This window comes from Ischnura elegans, chromosome 11, assembly GCF_921293095.1.
Source record: "Ischnura elegans chromosome 11, ioIscEleg1.1, whole genome shotgun sequence".
Taxonomy (NCBI): domain Eukaryota; kingdom Metazoa; phylum Arthropoda; class Insecta; order Odonata; family Coenagrionidae; genus Ischnura; species Ischnura elegans.
Window position 1 is genome coordinate 41,968,681 of NC_060256.1, and position 25,868 is coordinate 41,994,548.

Below are 25,868 nucleotides of genomic sequence, written 5' to 3' on the forward strand. Positions count from 1 at the left end.
AGGGGGTTTTCCAGGTTACAAACACCCCTTGAGTCTTTAAAAGCGGCACCTATAGGTGCCTCTTTTAAAGTACTCTTGTACTTAAGTAAGATGGCCTCAAGTAATAAAAATACTTTATTTTAATGAATGCTATTACAAAATTACTATTTTGGAGTCCTAAAAATCACATATTGTCAACATCGGAAATCCCCAGATCCCACTTTGTCCTGGGGTGTTTTCCACACACCCCCGAAGGGCCCCCAAATCTCTGATAGCCCCACCCCCTCATTTCAAAATTCTCATCACGCTACTGGATGCTTTAGGCGTCTTTGTGTTTCTTTCTCCTCCATCAGCTTGAATTATTGGATGATAAATATTAGAGTCATGCAGGTGATTTTAACAGACATCTCCATCATTGGCCTCGTCAGTTTAGCTGCGAAGGCATTGAGTCATCCTTATGGAATGGTATGAATAAGTCCTTCTTTGCAATGTCTTTAACACATTCAGTGCGAAGCATGTCAATTGACATGGTCCCTTCCAAGCCGAGATATGGAGCATGCCAATTGACGTGCTCTGCCGGAGCCCTTTCTTCGCCTCCGTACATAGCTAATATCCACTTCTGAGTCTTCCGATCGTGTGCATGGCCTCAATGGGGCACAAAAGATATCTTGAGTTACCTTTACTTTTATCCTAATAAAAAATAATCCAGTTACATGCAGAGTTTAAGAAAATTTTAGTTAAATTTATTGCACACATATGCAAGGCAATGCCATGTAATGATATAAAACAGTTATAATTATGGTTCTGCAATGTTTGGCAATATGGGCGGACCCGCAAAGGGGGGGGAGGCACGCCCCTGCATCCCCCATCTGTATCCGCACCACTGCTTGGCTATCCCAGGATTGTGTTTTAGAAGTCTCGATTACCAATACTTCCAATGCATAAATGCTCAGCAATCGCCCTCTGAATCAAATTTGCTCATCTAGTACTGTAATGGCTATCTAAGTGAGCGGATTTGATTTGGTGGGCGATTGTTGAGCGTTTGCAATGGAGGTATCGTTACATATCTCAGGCTCCCCTAGGTAAACCTCATAAGTTCCCCTCAGGGTGGACCTAGGTACCTGAACAGAACCCTGGCAGTGGTGCAACTGCTGGGAGATGATGGGGATAAATCCTCCCCCCCCCCCCCAAAAGCCTAAGAGAAATAAAAAATTGCATAGCAAATTTTAGAATATACTGCTTTCTCTGTTGTGATGATTTACCATGGAATTAGGAGTGAAACCTAAGTTTTAAGAGCCAAAATGATATAAAATGTAATTCAAAATAGATCTAAGCATGTCATTTTTCAAACATTTTCCTGGGGTCCAGTTGGACCCCCCGTTGCCTGGGGGTGGGGGTTGCCCTCCCTGGTCTCTCCGTTCACCCCCGAAAGCATATTCCATATAGTAACACCACTGCCCTGATATAAGTATTTTTCTTTAGTTCCCATTGTATTTATTATGCCCAGATGTGAAGGAGTATTGCTTGGAGTTGGTGCTAACTGCCAAGACCTTATGTATGGTTTCATCATCCCTTGATCCCTCCCTCCAAAGAAAAAGATTATTGCGAGATGTCCCTCTAAAAGTTTCATATCATATGATTAAATGCATGACATCTCATTATAATTGTTGGGTGAAGAACCTTACAATCCTTAAAAAGAATGATTTCATTGGATGTTGCCACCAGCCTCCTAGGAGTGATATTTCATAGCTAGAACTATGTTTTGATTCCTTGTTAATTTAATGAGCCATGGACCTTGGTTAACCTTGGGAACTGATAGCAATTATAGCTCCAACTGGAATAACAATTGTTATTCCAGTTGGAGCTATAATTGCTATCAGTTCAGTAAGACTCTCCCAACTACTGGTTTTTGGCATGATGCCCGCAAGTGACTTTGTCATTCAAAACTTCATTAATACTGCATTGTATACGAAAGTAAAAATAATTAGTATGCGATATAAATCATCTCAAATATCAGTTAGGATATGTTAGTAGACCATATTTTAAATTTTTACAATAGATTATAAAATGAAAGCAAGATATGTGCAATATGAGCCATTTTTGACGAAGAAGTAACGCAAATTTTTGATTTTTTACGAAATACATTCAAGAATTTGTTGAGAAAAACTGGGCAAAATGTTGAAGTGTGGCTGCCAGTAAATTTAATGAAGCTGTGGGGTTACCATATGAATTAAAAATTGATCTACATTTCGAATTCGAGTGAAATAATGCATTTAAATGCATAGTTTATCTATCATTCTCAAATTAATTCACTTATAAATGGCAAATAGAAGGCAAAATATTAATAGTAATTGTGAACGTTTTTGCCTCCACTTCCAATAAACCGCCGCCACCAGGAAATTCGTAGGTCAATTTTTTCGTATCCTCTATCGAGGCGGTTTTGGCCAATGAGGAAGGGCCCGCTGTTGTGATCCACCTTTTGATACAAGCGATTCTATTGGTGGAGAATTATCGGCGTGGTAGGTGAACGCCGCCGCCATTATGGGCGAATATTTATACGATTCAAGTTTTTGCCGTTTATGTGCTGAAGATAATCCTAGTGGTGTATTACTTTATAACGCAGATGATTTAGAGCCAGATTTAAGTTCTTTAGTGAACCGATATTTACCTCTAAAGGTATGGCAAGTAAATAATTGTGCGAATAGAGTTGATAATTTGACTTCCTTTCCTAACAAAATGGGGGGTCTACTGATTATAGTTGCACGAATTTCGTCTGAGTGTTACCACATGAATCATATATGCTTCTGCAATTGATGTTAAATGTTATTAGGACTTAAATTAAATATAGGGTATTATTACGCTTTCTACCTCTTTTCCTCGACCTCAACAATAACTTGTTGAATTACGAAGTTTAGTTGTTAAATTGAGAAAAATAATCAAGTTTAAGCCAAATTCTTGCGAAAGTTTTCAGTAAATTTACCTGTCGATTTTTGTTGTAATAACGCGTTTAAAATGCGAGTATAAAAATAAAGTATTTTTTCTTTAGTGAATAGTTATAAATTTGGTAATTTATGTTATGATTCTTACTTGTGTTCTTTTTACTACTTGAGTATTAGTTTTCCATCCGTTCTGTTTTCATGTTTTCGTAAGATTCAAGACGATGGCAAGCTACCCAGGACGATCTGCCCCGGTTGTAATATTCAGCTGCAGGCTACGGTGCAGTTCTTCGAACTGCTTGTGGAGGGGCAGAAGAAAATTAGGGAGCTATGGAAATTCCAGGCAAGTGCTTTGGTATTAATATGCGACTTGTCAATAGGTCTATTGAAGGCCGTGTTAGTAGTCGAATTTAAATACTCTGAAATGACTTGTAAATTCATGTATTTGTTACTTACTAGGTGGAAAGGGAAAGAAGGGCTGAAAAAGAAAGGCAGAGAATTGAAAAGGTGAGGAGTGAGCTTCAGCTAACACTTGGGGAGCAGGCCCTCAGTGAACTTGACAGTTCTACCGCACAAATATTCATACAAAGTAAGTGCTTCAACTCAGTAAGGTTCTTTCAGATTTTTGTGCGATGAGGATCACTTCTCAAGCAATAGTATAATTTTTGAATTTTTGTAGAATCTATACATGGCTTTTATTTACTGTCATTTAGGACATCAATTACTTAAGTTTGTGTTGTTATCTCTCACCAGTTTACTCACAATTCGCATGTGAGGTTAGGTTTAATCAAGGACATTGCTATGAGTAAGTCCCCCTGTTAAGTTCATGACATCAATTTCTTAAATGAAAATTGGCTTCAAGTATTTCACTCAGGAGACTGGCTCCCCATTATAAGGAGTTCTTCTAAGGATAAAATAGCTTCTATAATGGGAGGTCAACAACTGAACTGTTTCTCTTTTAGTGACTACTGTACAGGGTGTTAAAGAATGCACTTGAAATAATTCTTACCCAATATATACTGCTACCTTGGGTAATGAATCAAGTTGCATGGTGGTCACTTTCATCGACTTAACTGTGTGAGATGATATGTATAGTTAGACAAGAAAGGGATCCCTATAATGGTTAATGCTGTTTGGTTAAAATGGTAGTGTCGGTCAAATGAGTGAGATAACTTAATGACTTGAAATAATGCTTTGCTGAAGGCCAGTTTGACAGTGATTGGCATACTGATGGCGATGGAAAAATCACAATTTTACTAATTAACTTGCAAGGAATGCAACTGAATTCATGTTTGAATCTTCAATGAATCCATTTGCAATTAACGTGTTTAGGGAAAGTTCCAAATATTGATTGATTGGTGATTTTCCAGGACAATCAATTACATATTTCAAATGCTGGAGTCGAATTTATGTGGTCTTATTATGTCTATGATTTGTACGCATTACCACTTTACTCCTGCGAAATGTTTGGCAGAAGTTATCATTGCCTTTAAATTATGAATATGATTCACTTAAAGACCATTTTAAGTAATTTATCCAATTTATTTTATAATTCATAATGACTTAATTGACGTAAGTTACAGGTTTATACTCAAAGAATTTATTGTTACTTGTTGTTTCTCATTGCCCCCTTGTTACATATTCAACAATTAAAATAATATTTTTACCCAAGTTAATGTTCATGGGCAGCCATTTCTGTGATTATTTTCATTAGTTGAAAATGTTAAATATTTTTACTCATTGAGTAAACTTAAGTGATAAAATTGTGTAATTCAGGGATTTTGTCTCATTCTTAGTTCCAGGAGATGATGGTGGTGGTATGTTTGTGTCTGAGCATGAATTGGCCCTCAAAATGGAAGGGTTAGAACGCCCACGCAGGAAGCGTGGAAGACCACCAAAACCGAAACCACCACCAGAAGAAATCCTTGCCAAGGAAACTGCAGCCCAAGGTGAGTAGTAACTGCTCTCTTAGCCAACAAATGAAGATTACAGACCATCCTTTGAACTGGCAAAGAGAACTTATGCCTTTAACATTTGAGTGATTTGAGTGCTCAAATGAGAAACCAAAACTAGAACCAAAACCAAAAATGGCAATGGAACCAAGAAATGTGTCACTAAACCATTTTTAGTTGTGAATGAAGTACATATACTGTCTCTGACATGAAATATCAGTGAAAATTTTCCTGTGTGTCGCAAAACAGGAAATACCAGTCTTGGTCACCAATATACATAGGGCTCCTCGATTTTTACAAATAAAAATGTTCATTGCTTCATACTTTTTCTTATATTACTCAATTTTTAGTACTTCAGACATTATTTGTGATTTTTCACAATTTTGGGTGGTAGTCTGAGCTTACTACCTCATTCAAAAATTGCAAGCAGTGATGAGAATGCAAAAAAATGCCTTCATGTAAATCAAGGAGCATACTTCTTGCTACTGTTATATCTGGAATATTATGTGTTACCTCTTTATTTGTGCCTCCTTAGGGTGATTGTGTCATTATCATAGGTTTCTATTATTAATAGGAGAAGGTGAGGAGGGGGGAGAGGGAAATGGTGGTGATGGGAATCCAGATTCTCCAGCACAGGCTGAAGAAGAAATGGAAGAGGATGCTGATGGCAGGAGGCGCCGGCGTCGCAAAGTACCTCAGAGGTGAGAGCTCTTTCTTTTGATGTTTTCCTTGCTAATGTAGACTCTCTTTAATAAGAACAATGTTAGTATGAAGTTCTTGTTTTTATGAAGTAAATCGTAGGTCCTGACGAAAAGACTAATCCAGTCCATAGTAAAAGAAACATTATTATGAAATTTTTGTTATTACGAAATTACAAACCTCAGTATTGGTCCTGGCAGTTATAAGTGAACTTTATTATGAAGTTCTATGGGCAAGTAACGGAATTTAGGTGGATATACATTATGCTACATCACAATCATTGCACTAACTGGAAATTCTCATCGTGCACTGTGCCCCAGAACGTCAATTATGGTTCTTTCTTGAGTAGGAGATACTTCAGTATCCGCGTAACATCATACTATAAGCTTCATTCCTGTGGAATCATGTAGACGCACTCATTTCAGATCGTATTGGCTGTATGATAAGTCCTCTTTCGATGAACGTTCGACTTTCAGAGATTTCGAAAAATTCAAGCAACCCGAAATTTCAAATTTTTGCGCCAATGGAGTTGGCTGATGTGATGCAGTGTGGTGTAGAGGAAATCGCACTTAGGGCACAGTCAGAACAAAGTATCAGTTAATCCGTTGTCAAGTCGGGAACTGTTCATCGTTCGGCCCATCCTCACTTCCTGCTGACCGAATTTCTTTCAGCTCTAGTCAGGTCCCACATGCAGCTAAATCAGTTTGTCATAGTCGTGAGTAAATGCAAAATTGTAATTCAGTGTTGAATTATGCAGGATAACCACACTTTTCGATACCTTGTAGGTTTATCAACTTACATACAAGTTCTTGGAACACATCTTGTTTGTATGTTGAGGATTTACTGTATTTGTTCATAACTTAATCGAGTATGTCATACACATGACTCTGAAGTTATTCCGAAGCATGAATATATGTACAGGAGAATGAAGAGACTAGGAATTTTGGCAAGGTATGAAAGAAATGTTCTTACGAAGTTTGTTATTTCAAACCCCCGGTTTTTCTTGCTTTTAGGTTCAAAGAAGCTGTTCAAGGCAAAGAATTGGAGCGAATATTCAAGGAAGAGGGTGTGATTGATGAAGACGAGGTGGAAGTTGAGGAGAAAGTCAATGTTGCTGAGCAGGAGAGCCAAGAAGGTATGAAAGTGTGTGGCAAAGTGGCTTGGATTTCTTGTTTTTGTGTTTGTACTATTATTTGGGCATTTGATTAGGGGTAAGTGACAATATTTGTATAATTTATTCTTATCATATTTATTGTATTGTATTTTATGTCATATTAATTTTATCGTATCATTTTCATATTTTTACCCAATGAAGGTGATATTCATGATGTATAAAATGAATTTAAAAAATAACCTGGGTAATTGAAATAGTTTTGATAGTGTACAAATTATGTTTAAAATTGGACATGTTTATTTGTATTGCCATCTACTTCTTCCCACTAATGTGGACCATTGGGTCAGAGTGTTTGTGGCATTCCATTCCTTTTTCCTTTACCCCTTGTGCTTTCCTGTTGATTTTTCATAGTGAATGGGTCATGTTTATTGTTTTACTCTGCGGTGTACACTGATTAGTGACTTAACGTTAATTTTTACTTTGCAATAGATGGAGAGATAATAGGACATCTAGAGACCCAAGAAGGTCAAGACCTTGGTGAGCTGATCATTGTGAGTCGAGGGAAGGGTCGAGGGAGGCCACAGAGGAGGAGGAGGAAAGTGCGCTTCCAGTGTGACATCTGTGGAAAGGGATTCCAACACAAAGGGCGATATTTTGTGCATAGGTAAGACATGTCTTGTAGCCAATTATGTTGAGTTTAGTCAATAATCTTTATTTAATGTGGCACCTACGGTGCCCGAATGATTTTGAAATAGGGTTTTTTTTAGAGATTTGAGAAAAAAGTATACTTTTTGATCTCACAAACCAGGGTACAATGTAGGGAAACTGTAAGTCCTAATGAAAAACCCATACTAAATGCTCAGCGCATTTTAAAATATGAAGTTACAAATACAAAATGTTTTGAAATTACCAACCTAGACCGCGATCCTTAGGAAGTGGTATTTTTTTAATGAGCAAGGGTAAAGAACTCACAAAACCACTAATAATTATATGCTTATGATGGGAGTTGGTTTTGTGTATTTTTTAACCATATCTTGCATTAATGAATGAAACTTTTAGGTTTTAACATTTTGTACTTGGCAATGGGTTCTGAAAATACATTTATTGTACAACATTGGACAATGTATGGTTTATTTGGAACAGCATTATTGGGAACTGCGAAGATGCAGAGATACAGTAGACTCTCGTTAATACGAACAACGTTGTTACGAAGTTCTCGTTATTACGAAGCAAGCCGTTGGTCCCGTCGAAAAGGCCTATCCAAGCTATAGTAAAAGAAACGTTATTACGAAATTTTCGTTTTTACGAAATTACGAACCTTTGTCCCGGTCCCGGCGGTTACAATATGAACTTTATTACGAAGTTGCACGCACAAGTCACGGTATTTAGGTGGATATTCACTACACTTAAGTTTCAATAATTGCGCCACGTTTAAGTTATTCTCGTTTACTGTGCCTAAGAGCGTCAATTATGGTTCTTTATTCAGTTTACACGCAACATCTTATAACTAGCTTCATTCCTGTGTAGTCAGGGTGCCCTACTCATAACCGTTCGTAAATAGGATGTACAGTCAGACCTCTTCATATGCACATTCGATTTACGAATTTTCAGAGATACGAGCATTCAAAATTTTCAAATTTCAAATTTGGCGCCTTTCGATTTGGCCGATACTACGCGGTGTGGCGCTGGGAAACTCTCACTGTTATCATGATCTGAATAAGGTATCAATGAAAATGCCTTATGCAGGCTTCCGCGGGTCGATGAGTATGAAGATACGTCTCTTTCGGGTAAAACACCGCGTGGGTCCATTGTTCTCGGACGACAGTTTCGCCGGCGTTACAGTCGGCTTCTTCAGGTCAGTGAAGTAATGATGCAGAGAATTGGCCGCCTTATATATCTGTCCGTAGAGGCTAGGTCATCTGTGATTGGCTGTCGCTGCTGTGTCTTTTTCCACGCAAAACTCGTTTCCAGGCATGCGGAAGGGGATAGCCGTCTTCCCTATTGAAATTATCTTGAGTCTTGCTTATTTCGATGGCTTCCCGTATCAGGCGTGGAAAATATCTCCTTTCTTCGGAAATAAGCTTCGCTTCGTCAAAATTGATGTTATGGGTAGGGCCTGTCCATATGTGCTCTGCTATGGCAGAAAGTCGAAATTGTCTGTTTTTAGTTGCCCTTTGATGCTCCATTAGGCGGCACTTGAGGGTTCTGGAGGTCTGGCCTATGTAGCTACTCCCACAGCTGCACTTGACTTCATACACTCCGCTCTTCGACTGCGTAGGAACTCGGTCTTTTACTTTGACGAGTAGGCTTCTGGTCTTGGAGACGCAATTGAACCTTGTGATTACATTGCGTTTGCCGAGAACGCGTGAAATCCTCTCTGTGGTTCCTGCAACATAGGGGATCATAGCGAAAGCGGCAGGTTTCGATTTTTCTTCTGCAGGTTGGTCACCGGTCTTTTTCCTTTTTACAAGCATACCAGTGGAAAAGGCGGTGCAGGCTGTGCGAGCACTCGTATCGGAAGGATTACCGCACACGACATCCCGAAGATGGTGGAGTTTTGTTTAAAGAACTCATATTTCCTTTGGAATGGGAAATTTTATGAACAAAAGAAAGGTGCGGCCATGGGATCTCCTCTCTCGCCCGTCATCGCCAACCTTTATATGGAAAAGTTCGAGGAGCAGGCGCTGAGTACCTATAGGGTCGTACCTAAACTCTTCCTAAGATACGTAGACGACACTTTCGTCATTTGGCAGCACGGAGAGAAAGAGCTGTATCTATTCCTACAGCATTTAAACCAGCAAGACGACTCCATCAAGTTTACGATGGAGATAGAAAAAGACAAATGCCTACCATTCTTAGACGTCCTCGTGAAGAAGAAGACCGACGGGAGACTAGGCCATGAGGTCTACAGGAAAAAGACCCACACGGAGCGGTACCTACAATATTCTTCACACCACCATCCACTGCAGAAGAGCTCTGTAATCAGGACCCTATTCCACCGAGCCCTAACTATTTGTGACGACAATTCCCTAGATAAGGAGAAAAAACACCTGAGGAAAGTAATGGAGAAAAATGGATACCTACCACCGAGATATCATCCGGAGGGAAGAAAGGAAAGCGAATATGGCCCTTTTAAAGACCGGTGACCAACCTGCAGAAGAAAAATCGAAACCTGCCGCTTTCGCTATGATCCCCTATGTTGCAGGAACCACAGAGAGGATTTCACGCGTTCTCGGCAAACGCAATGTAATCACAAGGTTCAATTGCGTCTCCAAGACCAGAAGCCTTCTCGTCAAAGTAAAAGACCGAGTTCCTACGCAGTCGAAGAGCGGAGTGTATGAAGTCAAGTGCAGCTGTGGGAGTAGCTACATAGGCCAGACCTCCAGAACCCTCAAGTGCCGCCTAATGGAGCATCAAAGGGCAACTAAAAACAGACAATTTCGACTTTCTGCCATAGCAGAGCACATATGGACAGGCCCTACCCATAACATCAATTTTGACGAAGCGAAGCTTATTTCCGAAGAAAGGAGATATTTTCCACGCCTGATACGGGAAGCCATCGAAATAAGCAAGACTCAAGATAATTTCAATAGGGAAGACGGCTATCCCCTTCCGCATGCCTGGAAACGAGTTTTGCGTGGAAAAAGACACAGCAGCGACAGCCAATCACAGATGACCTAGCCTCTACGGACAGATATATAAGGCGGCCAATTCTCTGCATCATTACTTCACTGACCTGAAGAAGCCGACTGTAACGCCGGCGAAACTGTCGTCCGAGAACAATGGACCCACGCGGTGTTTTACCCGAAAGAGACGTATCTTCATCAATGAAAATGGTGTGAATTTAGGAACTGCTCAACGTTTCGCCCGTTCTTCGTCACCGCGGGGAGATATTTTTTCGGCTCCGAATGCATCGCAGGCCCCGCTAGATCAGTTCACCACAAGCGTGAGTAAGCGCATACGTGTAATGCAGTGTTGCATCCCGCAGGATAACCTTACTCTGCGATAAATTACACACAGTCCGGCTGGCGAGGGTTGTCCGATTACGGCACAATAGGATGGGCGGATAATCCTGCGCCATCACGGTTTAAAGCCAACCGCTGTCCCCCAAACGCACCTCACACCCTCGCCTAGTCATACAACGTTGTCAAATGCATAAACGAACACCGAAATAAGCCTGATCTACCAAAATAAGCCCATTCTTCGAATCACAGAACAAGTGATTATTCCTCTAGGTCCTTCACGCTCGTCGTCCCTTCCGGATCTTTTCTTCACGGAACACTTAGTAAGCGTTTCCCTTTCATACCTGGCAGCCTTGCCCCCTCCCCGGACCTAGACCATTTTGTCTGTAATTGGACAACTCTCGGTGGCCGGACTGTAATTTTATCAACCTAGGAACAAGGTCTTGGGACGCATCGAGTTTGAATATCGGAGTTCATGTATTCGGGAAAATATCAACCCTCGATTGCGTCATGGCGCAGTCTTCTGTTGAAAAACTGAAACGCATTTTCCTGTTTATATATATTTCCGCGTAATTTAATCGCGTTTATAATACACTATTCCTTTCGACGATTCCTAAAAGAAACGTTCTTACGAACTTCGTTATTACGAACCTCCGATTTTTCGGTCCCAAGAACTTCGTAATAACGAGAGTCTACTGTAGTAGATTACTTCATATGAGATGGAATATGTGAACTGTGCACACAAAAGCGATACTTCATGCCTTGAAATCTACTGCAAAAGCATTTATTGAAGAATACCCTTTTGGATAACTATCAATAACATTTAAAACAGACAAATATTGGTTGAAAAGTAAAAGTAAACATTCTGTGAGATTTAATTGCTGAATCCTATATTTCATATTGCTAAGTGCCAATTTCTAAGTCTTGATAAATTCGTATTATCAAGAGTTTCCTGGAGATCTTATAAATGTGCTGGTGTTTTTTTGCAAAATTATATTCAGCATGAAAATATACTACAATTTGTTACACATTATGTCAAAGAAGTCTCTAATCAGAAAACTTAGAAAGCCAGGATTTTTTTTTAAATTTCCAATTTCCCCGTAAACAGCACATTTTTTGGCCTTTACTATGGGTTTTCAACATTAACAAAGCACAACACAAACATCCATGCCCTGGTTAGGAATTACCTACCCAGGCGGGATTCGAACCCGCGACCTACGGAATGGCAGGCGAGTACTTTACCCCACCGCCACCGTGGCCATTCTGTTAGCTCTTGTAATCGGGAAGATTAAAAAATCTGGAAAAATCATCATGGCATGTTTTTTACCTTGCAATGTTTTCAGGATGTTGTTTATATTGCACCATTTTCAGTTGCTTTTAGTAACTTGATTGATGACTTAAAATATGTTTTCACCATCTTCTTGCAGGAGCTTCCATAAAGGTGTGAAGTTTGAGTGTGCGACATGCAACAAAAGATTCACCTTCAAGGAAAATCTTGATCTTCACCAAAAGTCATCTGGGCATACTGGTGAAGGTAATGTATCTGCTTGAACAATATTTATTATGTTTTGTGAATTTCTGGTTTCCTGCTATACTTTTGTGCAGCCACCAATGTTGAGATGTAGTGGAGCACCTATTATTTGAAATAATGGAGGGGAAAGCTAAATTGACAATGAAAAAAGTTAGACCATTCAGGAGCATTTTCATAATAGTTATGATAGTCTTTGTTTTACTGCACATGCTGAGCTTTCTGTGCATGTTTTACTCACATTCCATTGAATTTTGTTGTTTGAAAGCAAATACAGCGGACTCCCGATTATCCGGCTGCGGTTTATTCGGGTTGCAGATTATCCGTGCATGATTTTTACTCTCGCTCAATTTTTTCAGCGATATTTATTTTTTTAAATAAAATCGGACGCAAAATCATCGGAATTACTGCATTAATGCCAGGAACACTGGGCTTATCATTTCCGTAAGACTCCCCTTCCTAAAACGGAAGCGATGACGCGCTAGTTGCATTCACGGGAGTACCGTGTCACTGTTTTCCAAGCCTCGCAGTGCGCGACCGCGATCCGTGATCACGGATACATGTCCCGCAGCAGTTGCAACCCGGGCAAATTATGCGAGACACGACTACGTGGCGTGGTGCCTGGCAGTGTAGTTTCCGACATCGAGCAGTGGTTTTGAAGCATTCGCGCAAACCACTTTTCTGTATCCATGATCACACAGCCAAGGATGTGTGATTTTCGAAATCAGGCCTTATATGGAGCATTAATAAAACGAGTACAACCATGTTATCGCCGCTAAATAGATCGTGAACTGGCAAAGAAAGCTCTCAATGAGTCCGGGAACCAATCTAAAATAACAGACTAACTGCTTTAATAATAATATTTTGTTTGTTTTACGTATATTATGAATATTACGAGACATGTAAGTGAAAGTTTGGATTATCCGTGTTTCCCTATTATCCGTGCCGTCTCTCCCCATCATTAGCCCGGATAATCGGGAGTGTACTGTAGTTGGTAATGGAATATTAAGGGGGATGGGAAAGGTGGAGTTAGGGATAATAGGCTGACCTTTGGAGCTACTGATATTTAGAAATGAGTGAATCACTATCAACTTAATTGAGATGAATTGCATTAATTTTAAAATGTCTCGTTAATTTTATGGTAAATTTCAAATTTAAGAGTTTACATTCAGAGCAGTTGATCTTAAATTTAATTCGAAACAGCACCGTGAGGTGTCAGTAATATCCTACGACTACATCTAGGGCTGTAATGATACAGGGTTTATACTTTGGAAGTTTTGGTCTAAGGACATTAAAGGATGATCCATGATGAAGAAGACATTTGCCTTTGTCTTGCTCATTGGTGTAACGTCCTGGAAAATGTTTTCAAACAGCTGCACTCCTTTGTATGCTTCACCATTGAACATCAACTTGGACCAAAGATGAAACAGCCATGATAAAAGAACACGAATGGTAATTTCCACACTTTGAATTCAAAACTCAACAACCGACCATGGTTTCAACACAGTGCTTGGTCAACACATGGTTTCAAGGAACATCTAAAATGAATCTAAGTGTGGAAACCATGGTCGGTTGTTGAGTTTTGAATTGAAAGTGAGGAAATTACCATTTGTGTTTTATCACGGATGTATCGAACTTCCACAAAATCTAGCCTGAAATGATTTTATAGAAAGATGAAACCTTATGAATCACTTCTGGGGGAAACTATTACATTAAATAAATTTGTCGTCCTCCATCTTGTAGGTATTGTTGAGGGTGTAGAAGAGGGTAAGGACCCAGAGGAAGAAGATCCACCTCCACCTGCAGCTCCTGCTGAAAATGTTGAGGCAAGGTTTCCATGTGAACAGTGTGAGAAGACGTTTCAGTCTCGACAAAGTTATGAGGTAGGTATGACATGCAGTGCAAATTTTGTGTTAAAATTGTTGGTCAAAATTTGTACTGTGCATGTCAAATGGAAATGTAAAGTTTTCTTGCAGAATGAATTGCAGGAAAAGTTCCCGAGCTTCCCCAATTGATAGCAAAGATATTCTAATCGATTTATTAATTTTTCCTTGTATAATTTTTGTATTCACTGGGTCATTCCATGTCAACTCAACCAGGGTCCCACGCCCACCATCTCAGATTTTGATAATTTGATACATTTTTTTATGTGCAGGTTGTTTTTCTCCCGATAAGAAAAATATATTTTTGAAATAGAATATTTTAAGGAATTCATAGCTCTTACCCATCATTGCTGGGGATAACTTAATTGTTGCTTAATAAAACACATCAAAATACAGGATGCATGTCAATACAAGTCAACTTTCTCCATTTTGTATTGACAAAAAACTTCACGAATGTGTTTTACTTCAATAATGTTGCACAACTTATGAATGAACAATCACAATATATAGTCACTTTTATCTGTGCATCAGTTTGTAGTTAAATAGGATAGTATCCAAGGTCTTCACTGAGGCCTATCTCTGAGAAAGCTAATATTTCAGTTACACTAGAGTTACATTTTTTTCCCAGTAGTGGTAATTCCAAGTTTTCCTTTTAAATCCAAGAGCCGTCGGTTCACACGTGCAATGTCTTTCTCCGAGAAGTAATATATTTGTCCTGAGCCTCTTGTGGTAGAAGTTTCCACATAACAAATGATATTATTTACAGGAACATTGCAAATATCTTCTTTCTCTTTTGGCCACTAAAATGATAAAGAATTTCACTTTTATATCTAATGGATCAACATCCTTTGACATAAGTTGCCCAAAAAACCAGTGATTGTCATACAAGCAGGCCACAAAAGAATTAGTACAAGTTTTTGTCAAAATTTCTTCCCAACTTGGCTTTATCAAGAAATTGTGGACAGAACTGTATGTGGTATCAAAGCTAATTTTTTTTTGTCGCAATAATGTATAGAAGAATGGTAGCTACGAGTTCCTGGGATTGTTTTTACAAGGTACTAGTGAGTTTCTAATTGTTGCTGAATCATTGATAATTGTTCTTTTTTTAAAACGTAAAATGAAATTTTGTCCACTTTGTACTTGCAGAACTGAAACACCTTTTCAATGGAAGTCATTGTATTACCCAGATCCCGCTGAAGGCTTTCTCTTGTAAGAATGCACTTAACTGTTCCACCTATCCCATCACATGGAGATTTCCCATGACTAGTTGAAAAAAAGACCAAGAAGCATGCAAGTCAAAGTCCTGGTGATGATGGCACAGGTTTATAAAGTTTTTACAGTTCTTATATTGGCCAGCACAACTATCACTGAAATATTGCACTTCCTTTACTTCAAGGAACTTTTCCTTTAAAAACTGAGTGACTATTTTTTGCGTTTCAAATACGAAAGCTACATCATGTTCTAGATCGTCACAAAATACACACAAACTTGACACACATAGATCTTTCTTCAGCTGTCCACGAGTATAAATTACCGCTGGATGTAGGGAACAACCATCCTGATTCCAGTGATGACCCTGAACCTCATCTTGTATTACATAATGGTAGTTTTCACTGAAATCCAGCAAAACAATGGCTTCATCTGGCTGTAGGTTATTTTTTAGTTCTTTTAGGTATCTCGCCTGGGATGTTTATGAAGGAATGTGGGAGAAGTTTTTCCAGATTGTTCACCAGACTATTGATGTATTCATCCAGAGTCACTGTTAACTTAATTTATTGGGTCCGATCTGTTGTCACCCATTGTATGTCACTTCATCTTCAGGGTCCCATTCTTCAAATTTACTTTTCAGATGCTCCTTCAGTCGTTTTTCAGACATACATTCTGAACAGTGCCGTAACTTGCAATCCCTGTTATCTTTGGAACATACCAAGTAGTCAAATAGGTCGTTGTAGGTCTCCTCTATAGAGTATCCATGGAGAAGAAGTGATGCATTCTGATGGATAGCACAGACACACACAGAATGGGCTACAGAGGAGCCTGCCAACACGCACCATTTAAGTTGCAACATACAGAATTTTGAAAACCCTATTTTTACATGTGGGAATTCAAATTGAAAAGCTGCATACAGCTCATTTAGGTTACATAAAAGTAACCTCTTTTGCTTGTGGACATTTTTGGACACACTCACCTTATCATTCATTCCTGGCATAAGGCGTGAATACTCGTAATTTTGGTAGAATGACTGAACTAAGTCCACTGCAGTTTGTTCTATGTTTTTCCTCCTCCTTGGATCTGGTATGGCTATGATGCCTTTCATTCTTAGAATTCCCTAGCATGCTGAATTGTATATTGACTAACATTAGTTTCGGTGGCTACTTTTTTCCTACTCCACGAAGTCGGAGCTAGTGTTAGTAGCTGAATTATCTCTCGCTGACTGCCTGCTGTCACCAGTTTTTCTTTTAGTAACCCAACTAGCACAACCATATCACTCGCTTTATCAAGAACTTCTGAATCATGCTCTGGAAGGAAATCTTTATCCAGTACTTTGAAAACCTTTTTGTTCAAAGTAGAACAACATTAATGAGGTAAAAAACATTCGTGAAGTTTTTTGTCAATACAAAATGGAGAAAGGTGACTTGCATTGACATGCATCCTGTATTTTGATGTGTTTTATTAAGCAACAATTAAGTTATCCCCAGCAATGATGGGTAAGAGCTATGAATTCCTTAAAATATTCTATTTCAAAAATATATTTTTCTTATCGGGAGAAAAACAACCTGCACATAAAAAATGTTTTAATTTTTGGATGTATTATGCACTAGATATATGTTGTAAATACAGTAAAACCCCTTATTTACACTTTTCTAGGGACCCAAGAAAAAAAGTGTAAATTGCGGGAAAATGCAAATCGTGGGAAATAGAGAATTTTCAATTTTATTCATATACTGGCTTTGAAAATGTTAATTTTTTAATTGTTCACTAAGCATTATGCCATAACACTGTTTCCCTCTGAAGCACAGTGTTTTTGCTGGCAGCAAAAATTAAAAAATAATCCTGTTTTGTCTGCAATGAAAACATCTTTTGGGCTGTAACCTTCCAGAACTCTAATATATTCAGATTCTTTCCACTGAGTTGCTGTCTCTATGTTAACATCTTTGCTTTCACCACTCACCATCTTATATACAAGACTGTACCTATTTTTGAATCTGTCCAACCAACCATTATAGATGCCGTGGAATCTTCGATTCCCAATCTTGTGGGGAAATACTTTTTCTCAAGGGTCTTTGGGCCTGTTTACACGATACATTAACACGTACGAGTTAATTTCTGCTTGCATGAATGATTTTTGTGGACCGGAACGGGACATGTACGAATGTAGGCAGGGGCAGATCCAGGATTTTTTTCTGGGAGGGGCAAAGAGGGCCTGACAGGCAAAAGATCTTGTCTTAATTCAGATTAAAAACAAGATATAACAAAGACTTTACAAAATTCTCTTTATTTTTATATCAAATTTATTCTTATTGAATTAAATGATTGAGCCTCCTTGAGTAATACACTAAACAAAGCGAACATAATGATGACCATCAGGGGCGGATCCAGGATTTCTTTCTGGGGGGCACAAGCAATGCCGTATCCAGGATTTTGATCTGGAGTGGGGGGGGGGGGGGCACAATGATACCACGTTATACAAAACGAACGCAATGATAACCGGACCGTATTAAAAATCTTGCATATTTTTAAGTCTGGGGGGGCACGTGCCCCCCCCCCCCCCCCCCATGTATCCTCCTATGATAACCGTATTCAAAATTTATCTCTTTTTTTAAGCATGTGGGGGGGCACGTCCCCATCCCCTAAATCCGACTATGAATGCATGAACCAAATTTGAACAGGTTCTATTTTCTGTTCGTGCATATACGCACAAGTTGGGTGAATACACGGTGCATTTTCGTGTTCATAATTTAGACATTAACTTGTACGGGTTAATGTACTATGTAAACAGGCCTTTAGATGACACCATTTGCTGGGACATTTGATGATCTTGCACCTAAAAACTACTCTTTTAGAATTCGTTCTATTTATTCTTACCTGGAATTCTTCTCATATATTCTCTTTTTTGATAAATGTCCGCACTGGTTTGCATATTTTACAATGGCATCGCGATTTTTCACCACGGTATTGAATGTTGAGACTGGGAATCCGAACGGATTGCCAAGTCCCAACATTCGAGTCGCCACTGTTTGAATCGATGCGGGTTCCGGTGTGGGAATCAACTATCTCTATAATTTTCATTTTCTCGTCAATTAAAAATGTCCGTTTTTCACCTCGAATTTCCATTTTCAAGCCGGATCAATTCTATTTCCCGTACGAGTTGAGGGTAACTCGAGTTGCCGATCGGCAACACACGAGTACAGTAAACTCTTGATTTTACGAAGTTTTCGATTATACGAAGTGATATTGCGGTCCCGGTGAAAAGCCTATGCTAAATACATGGCGCTATTCGATTATACGAAATTTTTTGAATTTACGAACCTCGGCTCAGTCCCTAGGAGCAAATGGCATTCGTTTATACGAACCACGGCGAAAAATTTGTCAACAAAACTAGTTACGCCGGCGTAAGTAGCTAAAAAATCAGCGCTTCCAACTGTGGTCCATCAAAAGTGCGAAATCGTAAATGATAATGCAACTTTGGAGAGAAATGGGTCGCCAAAAACCTCACTGTGGGAATTTAGGGGGAGTAGGAGTTCAGTTAAAATATCGCGGCTGACATTATGCCCCTATTTACGTGCCTGTTCGTAAACATAGCATCGACAATAATTCGTAGTTTAACATGTCAGGAAGGTCGCGCGGAGTATTTCGTACACCCCTAATTAACCCTTTGCACTGCTGTGAACGTACTTCGAAGACTACTTGACTACTTTTCGCCGAAGCACTTCGAAGGGTCCCTAATCCGGGACCCTTTCCTCGACGAGCTAACCCTCGCTGGCCCCTGGAACGGCTATTTTTTAATGCATTACCTGACGCAACCCTGGGTTTCACAGGGCAAAGGTGCCATGGGGGGAAAAAGAGTAAAGTGCGTGTTACTGTGGGGCTGTGCGTCAACCAAACGGGCACGGACAAAATAAGCCCGTTGTCATTGGGAAATTTGAAAGGCCACGGTGCTTAAAACATGTAAAATTGGAAGCCTTCCCCGTTTTTTACCATGCAAATAAAAACAGCTGGATGACCCGAGAAATTTTCCAGCAAACGGTTATATGTCTACAGAGAAAAATTGCTGGAGAGAACAGCAAAATTGTTTTAATAATGGATAATGCCACCGTTGATAAATACGTGGAAGATCTAAAATTGGCTAATGTTCGAGTCCTCTTTTACCCCCGAACTCGACTAGCAAGTCCCAGCCCTTGGACCAAGGCATTATCCAGGATTTTAAAGTCCTATACCGGAAGAAGCTTGAGCGGTATTACTTGCGATGGATCGGTATGTATACATTCATCTATTTTGCTCATGTACGTTTGGATATCGATTTAGATATTTTTATTCATGATTATCATTCTTACAAATCTATTTGCTACTTTTATAAATGGGAACAGAAATTAATAACATCCCGAAACGGACGTTGATACATGCAATCCGCGCCATAATATCTTTTCGTGTATATATTGGCCTTTGTGAATGAACAACTTAAATATCTTATCTTAAGTACTGGGCTCTATTTACCGCCAATTTATATTTCAGGCTTCTCGTAATGAAGACGCACTTCCAAGTCTAACCATGAACTTTCTTCTCACGCGCTTCCCCGTTCTCCCATGCTGGGGTTCTGTCTTTCCAAAGCCGTCCCTTCCCTCCTGCCGCCTTTGGCTGATCTTGCTGACACCCACCCATCCCAAACCCCTCCTTCCCCAGCATTTCCCATTCACTCCCTCCCTAAGGAGACTGAGCTTGTGTGCGTCGCAAAAAAATACGGCCCCCAAAAGTAGACTGAGGCAGAGCTGAAGGCCATTTCCCCACCCTTCTTTGTTCTGCCCCCTTCACCAGTGCTTGTACTGACCACACTTCTTCCCTCAGGCAATCCCCATCCCACTCTTATTCACCCCACCCACTGGGAACTTTCCCCGATTGTGGAGAAGGGCATGGTTCATCTTTACCTGCAACGGGGGGAAGTTATTAACGGGAGAGAGGCGGAAGAAGTATCTTCCACTATCGGGAAAATGGTGCCGCGCTTATAATTGTCTCTCTTCTTCTCAGCTGACTTTTCAATTGAAATTAATTTCTTTGCTCTTTCCACACTATATTTATTTACGATTATGGCGCGACTATTTTTTAGTGCTAAAACTAAGAAAATCTTTTCTCTATGTCAATGATCCTTTGCCTAACTTTCAATACGGCGGAGAAAGGAACACGAAAACTAAATGAGGTGACGGTACAGGTTTTTGCGTGTCATTTTTTGGGAATTCACGCTAGCGAACCAATACTTAACCACGTTGAGAAATGATAAAACGTCTCTTGTAGGAAAACAATCAATGTGGATAATAACGTTTCTATCTATATTTCTCCGATACTGTAAGATGTTTCTCCTGTCGTTTTCCGGTTGGAACCTTGCTCCTGTCGGCATAAAAGGAGAGAAACATACAATATGAACAGGTCACCTCACACCCGGTATGAAGAATACAGTCCTGATGAAGAATTAAGTCTTTTATGGCAACGTCTGCGAAGATGATGGAACACATTAGTCGGACGGAGAACTCAAACAGAATTTACTTCAAATATTCGCCAGAAGATAATCACATCCTACGTTATTTATGATCGTAATTGAATCTCAGTGAAAATAGAGCACATTCTGCTGAAAATACGAAGTAACTCGAAATATTAACTTACGAAGGTTATTTTGGAAAGGGGCTAAGACCCTTGTTTTTCTATTTTTCTCGTCACTGAGCGATAGAGGGCGACATAAATGGCGGTTAGGCTGGCTGCCGCTAAAATTCCGTGGGTGTCAGATACAAATATCTATCTTTTGCATACTTAATAGTAGCTATTGGCTCCTAACCACAAATTTTTAACTGTTAATTCTTATAATAAACATTGCAATTCATTATTTGATTACGTTTTCTAAACTGGTCGGGAATTTCTTTAGCGATCGTTGATGTTGAAGTATGAACAAGAAATGGGAATTTTATGGTGGTATAATTATTTAACGATTTTTCACATCATAAATAGATAGCAAAAAGCCTTTTCTATGAATTATACCGAGAATGACCACCGAAAACATTTAAATAAGACCACTAAAGACAAAAAACGGCGGAAGAAACAAAAGCGAACATTTTTTTCGTGACTTATGGAAAAGGTTTGAATTTACGAAACTCGATTTTACGAAGTGCCAATTTTCCGGTCCCACTGACTTCGTAAAATCAAGAGTTTACTGTATCTGACCTATACTCCTCGGCGATCAAGTGCGTAGTACAAACTGTCATGGGACTTCATAATTTTTTAAATTTACAATAGTTTGCGATACACTGCTATTTGAATGGGATAATTCAAGTTTAAATAAGTTTTTCAAAAGTATTTAATTAACCCATAATTGCTACGCAACTGTTGAATGAAGTCAGCGCAAATGATCCCAGATGTCGGTCAAGTTATATAGTTCTGGCATTTATCACGTCTGGTTCCCTTGCAAACTCTCGTATCAAATTATCGACTACATGATTATTGTCAACATTCCTTCAGGAGTTCTTGCATTATAATTAATACATAGCTCGATTGCTCAATACACCTACTTTCATATCGTGAATCTTTTCGCCGCTGACAGAAAACGAGAGGACGTAGTTCAACTTTCCGACGTTAGTGGCGTTCTGTCCCGCCACATTCAAATTCTTCCCGAAAATAGTTCTCATTACGTCTTTCTCTCTTAGATTTTTAAATAAAAATGCGCGAAAGGAAGCCAAAAGACAGTTTTAAGGGCCGATATGCGCAAGTAATTGTTTTACTACGCAAAAAAATTTTTTTTAGTCGGCACGTCGTGATGCACATGGCGGGAAAACGAAAAAAACACGGCGTAAATACAGGGTTCTATTTACATTGGAGAGATAGGAAATATGACGGGACCCAGAAAAAAACTTGCAATTTGCGGGAAAACGTAAATTCCGATAACGCAAATACGGGGTTTTACTGTATTTGCTTAGATATAGAAAACAGTTAACACAAGCATTTCATCACACTTGAAGGAGGACCCAACACTGACGACCAGAGTCGTGAAAAGGGATTTTTTTTGCATAAAATTTTTTTTAACAACAAAGCAAGCAAAAAGCCATGAATTTTATTTTTACAGGTGGTGGGTCATACCTTAAGGAATATTAGAAAAAATAATTTAGCTTGATTCAGATATTGCCTCAGGTCAAAATTTGATGTTTTATAGAACCATGTTTTTGACGCAAAATATTCTAAAATCTTATGAAACATACGAGTTTAGAGAATTTCCAATATTCCTTAGGATATTTTTCAATAAGATTTTGGAATCCTCATGACTTCTATAGTAAACCTGCAAATTTTCATAAGAATCGGATGAAAACTATGGCTGAGACAAATTATTTCCCTCTGGAGGCGCAAGTGCCTCTGGAGACAGCATTCATTGAAAAACTGCAGTTTCACCCAAACTTCAAATGGTCGTGAAAATAAAACTATTAGAGATAGCCAAGAAATATTTTACACTGTTTCATTCCAGCATGGAAGGATGAAAATTGGCAAGTTTCATCAAAATCCGAGTCGGTGGGTGTCATGCCTGGATGAACTGACATGGAATGACCCTTTATTCTTAAGACACCTTTTTTTGTGATGATCAGTTACAGTGAAACATTCACCATGAGATTGCATTAGGGAACTAGCATTGCTGAGGGAACTAGCATTAAATGACAGTGGATAAAGTCACGTTATACATTGTAATTTTCCCCATTGAAACCAACTATGCACAAATGCAATGGCTGGATTGTGTAAATTGAGTGAACTATATTAAACATATGCTTTTTAGGCTTTGGTAGAAATTGATTTATTTAATTTTTTTATTTAAATAATTGAGTGCTTTGGTCATTTAGATATTTTGATTACTGCTGATGCAGTGATTCAACCCAAACATTTACTTTGGATCGGCAAGGGTTGAGCTCACGGTAACTTAGCCACTGGCATGTGAAATTTGTACATAGATGGTAGTTTCTTTCCTTGGGCACCTCACACTTGGAGGATTTTTATTTTTGGTCTGAGTGAAGGCTTCACTCAGGATTTAAACCGGGGCCCTTTCATCAGCAGCCAAGTGCTGTACCCACAATGCAACCACACATCCAAGCATTACTGCTTTACTTCATTATTTAATGTTTGTTTTCCCCAGGTGCACTTAAAGGCGATTCATGAAGGTCAGAAACCATTCAAATGTGAATTTTGTGGAAAGAAATTTGCATATCAGAACAGCTTGAAAGGCCATATGGTTGCGCATGAGGTAAGACTTACATGAAGGAATGTTTGTCAGCTTTTGGAATGTTTACTTTTGAGCTGTTTGTTGAAGTGTCGTTGAAAACAATGCAAGAATAGTAAATTATTTCTTTTGATTTTTTAAACTTATTTTTGGAGTTTTAATGGAGTTGTATTTTCATTAAATGTAATTTCATCAGCATAATGCACAAAAGCAAAAATCCAAATATTTTTATTTCAGTAATACTTTTATGCAATACCCAATAAATTTTAATGGAATATTACTATAAAGTAGTAGTACTCTTTCTGCTTTTTGTTTCGTGGAAATTCGGTGCATTAAAATTTTGATGAAGTAGAATCATGAAGTGTATTTTTTTTTAGACTCAAAAGACTGATGGTAAAGGATACCCATGTGAGTTCTGTGGAAAACTTTTCAATCATCCAAGCTCAGTTGTGTACCATAAGGAGGCTGAGCACAACAATGGAAGGCGGTTTGTTTGTAACAAGTGTGGCAAGGCTTTCAAGCACAAGCAGCTACTCCAGAGACATCAATTGGTGCATTCTGAGCAAAGGTAAATTTAATCCCATTCGAATTGCATATGTGTTATTGTTGTACAGTAAAAACTCTTTTTAACAAACCTTCATAGAGGGAAATTTTACAAATACCTCCTTAAAATGAAATTACAGTCCTAGTACTAGGCTCTGCCCGTGTTTATTACATGCAGGAAAACCTCTCATAACAAACTCTATAATTACCAAATCTCCCTGTTACCAAATCCAAGCATTGGTTCCTGGTAGGAAATGGACTTCTATAGTGAAAATTTTCACTTGGAAATTATTTTTCCACATGTTTAGTTGCAATTTAACACAGCGTAACTTCTCGTTTACCAATTTTGAACTCTCTTTCTTAAATTCCCTTTTGATTTCAGCAAATATACTAATGGTTGAAAAATGAAGATGTTTCCAAGTTTGTCTCCCCCTATTTAGATGTCCTTGGTCGATTGTGTAAATCAGGAAGGGAAATTGAATAGTGGTACTATAATTTGACTAATTTGATTGGCTATTTTGCTGACTAATAAAGCTGAAAATGAAGTATGATGGAATTGGTTTTGTTCTGGTTAAATTTAACCAATTCTATAAATATTGGTAATACTTCACATAAATTTCAGTCCTTTGCTTGTATTAAGGTAACTAATCCTCAATATATGACTTGTTAAGCTACCACAGAGTCTTACGATAAAGTGGTTTTGGCACGAGGAAATGTATTTCTTCAAATGGGCCATGAGCTTGCATCGGCGCTTTACATTTTTTCTGTTTTTTTTTTTATGAATTAACATTTTCTTTGTTTAGCATTGACCATCATTGTCTTATTTATCTGCATCTGCTTTTCATGTAACTCCAGGCCATATGTTTGCAAAGCTTGTGGGGCCAGTTTTAAGACCAAAGCTAATTTGCTGAACCACCAGCCCACTCATACAGGAGAAAAGAGGTACTTCTGTGAGCTTTGTGGACAGCAGTTTGCTCACAAAACAAGTTTAACTCTTCATTATAGATGGCACACAGGTAATTTTTATTCCATTGTGGTTAACCCTTTTACTAATGGTATATATTAGGGTGGGGTCATTGGAATCTCCAATTTCTTGCGGGTTTAAAATTCGAAGAATCAAGCGAGATAGAGTGGAATTGATTCATAATGAAACACTGACTTGCGATTTTCCACAAAAATAAAATTTAATTCGACTCGAGTTTCGATGTTACTACATCATTTTCAAGGTACAACTGAGGTACAACAACTCCGTTGTACCTTGAAAATGATGTAGTAACATCGAAACTTGAGTCGAATTAAATTTTATTTATGTGGAAAATTGCAAGTCAGTGTTTCACTTCTTGAGGGTTGACTAAGATTTTGGATTCAAAAACTCCGATCTCCTCCCTTTTTTGTTATTTGAAACTTTTAATTTTCCTTAAGACAGTGCAATCAAACTGATAGCAAATATTGATTGCTTATCACATGCTATTATAAAATTCTTGATACTTGCCATACTCAGTACTACGGGCTTATTCTGTAATGTTTATAGAACTATCTGGTGGTTTGTTCAGTTAATTGCACAATTATGTTCTCTAGATGGGATGCTATGCTTAACTGAGGCTTAATTCGTTGGATCTTCGTATCATTTGATCTCTTGTGATAGATATAATTTTGTTTTATTTTGATCTTGAAATGGTACTTCAGTGTTTCCATTAGTAAATTTTACAGTGTATAATTAATTGTACATTGCACATTTGCATTTCCATCATGAGTTGTTTATCTCTTTCACTGCAGCAGGCACCAACTGCCATTTTTCTCATTGTACTCTGGTGACCT

At 38.7% G+C, this 25,868-nt stretch overlaps 1 protein-coding gene across 1 annotated transcript in view; it reads left to right on the plus strand.

Annotated features, from left to right (window-relative positions):
* Window positions 1-2,473: 2,473 nt before the first annotated feature.
* Window positions 2,474-25,868, plus strand: part of LOC124167751 (zinc finger protein 264-like) — a 35,641-nt gene continuing 12,246 nt past the window's right edge. Inside the window, exons 1-12 of the mRNA XM_046545762.1 lie at window positions 2,474-2,655; window positions 3,130-3,258; window positions 3,375-3,504; window positions 4,712-4,864; window positions 5,442-5,568; window positions 6,580-6,701; window positions 7,170-7,344; window positions 12,070-12,176; window positions 13,914-14,053; window positions 23,424-23,531; window positions 23,885-24,075; window positions 24,906-25,066. Of these exons, the coding sequence (XP_046401718.1) occupies window positions 2,521-2,655; window positions 3,130-3,258; window positions 3,375-3,504; window positions 4,712-4,864; window positions 5,442-5,568; window positions 6,580-6,701; window positions 7,170-7,344; window positions 12,070-12,176; window positions 13,914-14,053; window positions 23,424-23,531; window positions 23,885-24,075; window positions 24,906-25,066 (1,678 nt within the window). The 5' untranslated portion in view covers window positions 2,474-2,520. The remainder of the gene's footprint in view (window positions 2,656-3,129; window positions 3,259-3,374; window positions 3,505-4,711; window positions 4,865-5,441; window positions 5,569-6,579; window positions 6,702-7,169; window positions 7,345-12,069; window positions 12,177-13,913; window positions 14,054-23,423; window positions 23,532-23,884; window positions 24,076-24,905; window positions 25,067-25,868) is intronic.